The sequence below is a fragment of the Callospermophilus lateralis genome, chromosome X (assembly GCF_048772815.1).
Source record: "Callospermophilus lateralis isolate mCalLat2 chromosome X, mCalLat2.hap1, whole genome shotgun sequence".
NCBI lineage: Eukaryota > Metazoa > Chordata > Mammalia > Rodentia > Sciuridae > Callospermophilus > Callospermophilus lateralis.
In genome coordinates this window covers 111399473-111403057 of record NC_135325.1, presented here as the reverse complement: position 1 = coordinate 111403057, position 3585 = coordinate 111399473, and the positions used below count along the sequence as shown (strand labels likewise).

At 47.1% G+C, this 3585-nt stretch overlaps 1 protein-coding gene across 1 annotated transcript; it reads left to right on the top strand.

The window, feature by feature from the left end:
• The first annotated feature begins 209 nt into the window (after window positions 1-209).
• Gpr101 (G protein-coupled receptor 101) lies at window positions 210-1745 on the top strand. Its single transcript, XM_077107728.1, has one exon. It carries the CDS (start codon window positions 210-212, stop codon window positions 1743-1745), a length of 1536 nt encoding a protein of 511 aa, XP_076963843.1.
• The last annotated feature ends 1840 nt before the right edge of the window (window positions 1746-3585 follow it).

Genomic DNA, 3585 nt, shown 5'->3' with positions numbered 1-3585 from the left:
GAAATTGCCCTGGCTGGGGCTGTGACCGCTCAGGGAGCTGAGGGAGGGGTCCTGCTGGACTTAGAGCGTTCTCTGGGCAAGGGACTAACCCCGCCCGCATGTTTTTTTCATTCCCAGCAAAAACACTGTGTGCGGTCTTTACACCCCTTCGCTGCCCACCGGTGACTTCACTGGCCCTGCACCCTATCTTGCGCCTACCTTCAATCGCCATGACATCCCCTTGTCCCAACAGCACGCGGGAGAGCAACAACAGCCAAGCGTGCATGCCCCTGTCCAAAATGCCTATTAGCCTGGCTCACGGCATCATCCGCTCGACCGTGCTGCTCGTCTTCCTCACGGTCTCCTTCATTGGCAATGTAGTGCTGGCGCTGGTGTTGCAGCGCAAGCCGCAGTTGCTGCAGGTGACCAACCGCTTCATCTTTAACCTCCTCGTCACCGACCTGCTGCAAATTTCTCTCGTTGCCCCCTGGGTGGTGGCCACCTCTGTGCCTCTCTTCTGGCCCCTCAACAGTCACTTCTGCACAGCCCTGGTTAGCCTCACCCACCTGTTCGCTTTCGCCAGTGTCAACACCATTGTTGTGGTGTCCATAGATCGCTATCTGTCCATCATTCACCCCCTCTCCTACCCATCCAAGATGACCCATCGCCGTGGTTACATGCTTCTCTATGGCACCTGGATCGTGGCCATCTTGCAGAGCACACCCCCACTCTATGGCTGGGGTCAGGCTGCCTTTGATGAGCGCAATGCCCTCTGCTCCATGATCTGGGGGGCCAGCCCGAGCTACACAATTCTCAGTGTGGTGTCCTTCATCGTCATTCCACTGGTTGTCATGATTGCCTGCTACTCCGTGGTGTTTGGTGCAGCCCGTCGGCAGCATGCTCTGCTGTACAACAAGAGCCACAGCTTGGAGGTGCGGGTCAAGGACTGCGTGGAGAATGAGGATGAACGGGGAGGAAAGAAGAAGGATGAGTTCCAGGATGAGAGCGAGGTCCACAGCCAGGATGAAGGTGTGGTCAAGGCCAAGGAGGGCAGCGTGGAGGCCAGTGTGGACCCCATGGAAGCCAAGGACAGCAGCCTGAAGACCAAGGAAGGAAATGTGGAGATCATTGAGGGTATCACGGAGGCCCAGGGCACCGAGTTGGTCAGTGACAGCCGGATGAAGGGTAAGGAAGTTGGCACCAACGTTGAGGAGAGCAGCATGAAGGCAGACAAGGGCCGTGTAGAGGTCAGCCAGTGCAACATCGACTTGGGTGAAGATGACCTGGAGTTTGGGGAGGATGACATCCATTTCAGTGAGGATGATGTCGAAGCAGTGAACATCCCAGAGAGCCTCCCACCCAGCCGACGAAACAGCAACAGCCACCCTCCTCTGCCCAGGTGCTATGAGTGCAAAGCTGCTAAAGTGATCTTCCTCATCATTTTCTCTTACGTGCTATCTCTGGGGCCCTACTGCTTTCTAGCAGTCCTGGCTGTGTGGGTGGATGTCCAAACCAAGGTGCCCCAGTGGGTGATAACCATAATAATCTGGCTCTTCTTTCTGCAGTGCTGTATCCACCCCTACATTTATGGCTACATGCACAAGACCATCAAGAAGGAAATCCAGGATATGCTGAAGAAGTTCTTCTGCAAGGAAAAGCCCCCCAAAGAAGACAGCCACCCAGACCTACCTGGAACCGAAGCTGGCACAGAGGGTGGCACCGAAGGCAAGATTGTTCCTTCCCACGATTCTGCTACTTCGCCTTGAAGTTAGTTGTAAGGCAAATTTTGAACTGTCCACAAGACAGTAAACAAAAGCAGCTTTCTTTTCACTGGACCACCCACACTCCCATTAATGCTAATACATCCCATTTCAAGCAAAGGTGTCAAACACACATTCCTTTTCACTACTAGGTAGATAAACACGTGAAATAATGGGAACTTGGGTCAGTGTGCCCCTCAAAGCATGGACTTGAGGATTCTGACTGAAATTCCCCCCCAAAAAATTATTAGGCTCTAAATTTCTAAAAGCAACAAGGGCTATCCATATTGGAACTGTACTTGGTATTCTGCTTGTGTACCCAGAGCTACAACATGCCAGCTTTGGCTCTGAGGGGAAAAGAAAGATGATGCCCGTGGACTTAAGACTATGTAGCCCTCATGTCAGGAGCTCATGGACCAGGGCTAGAGTTTATGTTCAACTGAAAGAAAAGCAATGGACCAAATCATTCGTGGAGCCCAAGAAACAGAATCTGATAGACTGATCAAAGTATGAGTCAAATTCGGAAATGAAGAGATCCACAATCTGGTGCAGACTTACACAAATGAAGACAGAGGTATTCAGTAGTTGAAACACCAAGAAAATTTCTAGATTTCCTAAAGGGATCCAGAAAAGTGGAAGGGCATGTATGAAATGGGAAGCTAGTCCAAGGGAATGGATGGAGAAATAACGCACATCCATGGGGCCAAACAAATGGTGTTTTTTCCTCTCTCTCAAGTACTGGGTTTATACATGGGCTGGGACTGAGTTCTCTCCATGCAGATGGAAATTTGTCAACTGACACTAAAATATTTTCTCTTGTTTGAATAATAGTGGGACAGAAATCATGGTGTTATTTTATAATTTCCCTCTCGTGACTAAATTGGAGTGCTCATGGGAATCCACCAGATCTCTGTCCATCACTTGTGCTTTGTTTTATTTCAAATAAGCTTTTTGTTCAATCAGTGTTTCCAGAAAAATATTTCAATTAGGAGTAGACAAAATTCTTTAAAAAGCTCACACTACTTATTAAGAGTGATATGTCCATCAGAAATCTCTTTTGTGTCTGTGAGTTCACAGACAAGAAGTAGAATAATGTCCACATGGGGAACAAGTAAGGCATTTGAACATTTTCCTTTCTTCATACACACCCATGTCTTTTCAACCTGTGTCCCTCTCCAAAGCTTTTAAGCTCTCTCCAGATGCAGGAGAAAAATATAAGAGAGTCAGAAATGACAGAGAGAACAGATTTAGAATACCTGATATATTCCAAACAATCTGAAATCAAAGCATTCTAGTTAGACCTCTCCTAATTACTGCTGTTGACTTTGGAGAAACCTGTAGAATAACTACAGAGGGAGAGTTTTCAAGTCCCAAAGGCTGAAATCACTTTGGACCAGGGTATACCTGTGAATTTTTGAGGGCACAGGACCTATCTAAAGACCAAATATCATGGAACCAAAAAAAAAAAAAAATAGTGATTTGAAGATGAAATTAAAGCAGCTCTACAGCCAACTAGCTGGTCATGAAGAAATTCAGTGTTAATATGGTGGATGGAGAGGAGGGAATATTTGGTTGAAAAAAATGGTTAAACAGGTTGTTGTGTATAAAGATGGTCATATTCAGATTTTAGCCTCATCTTGTGTGATCACCATGTCTTTATTAGAACTCATCTTTTCATTGATATAAATGCCCGGATCATTTATATTTTCTTTTATCTCTTCCTTCTCACAGATTCCAACTTGCGCTTCTCAAGGGGGAGAGGTAAACAGCAATGTATTTGGGCTGTGAATAAGTCTGCCTGGAAACTTGGGGTTGTCATGTTCAGAATGTAGAAAACAAGAGGGGA

Bases quoted from the DNA above. Each gene is read 5' to 3' on its own strand.
- Gpr101 (XM_077107728.1), top strand. From the start codon at position 210: ATGACATCCCCTTGTCCCAACAGCACGCGGGAGAGCAACAACAGCCAA.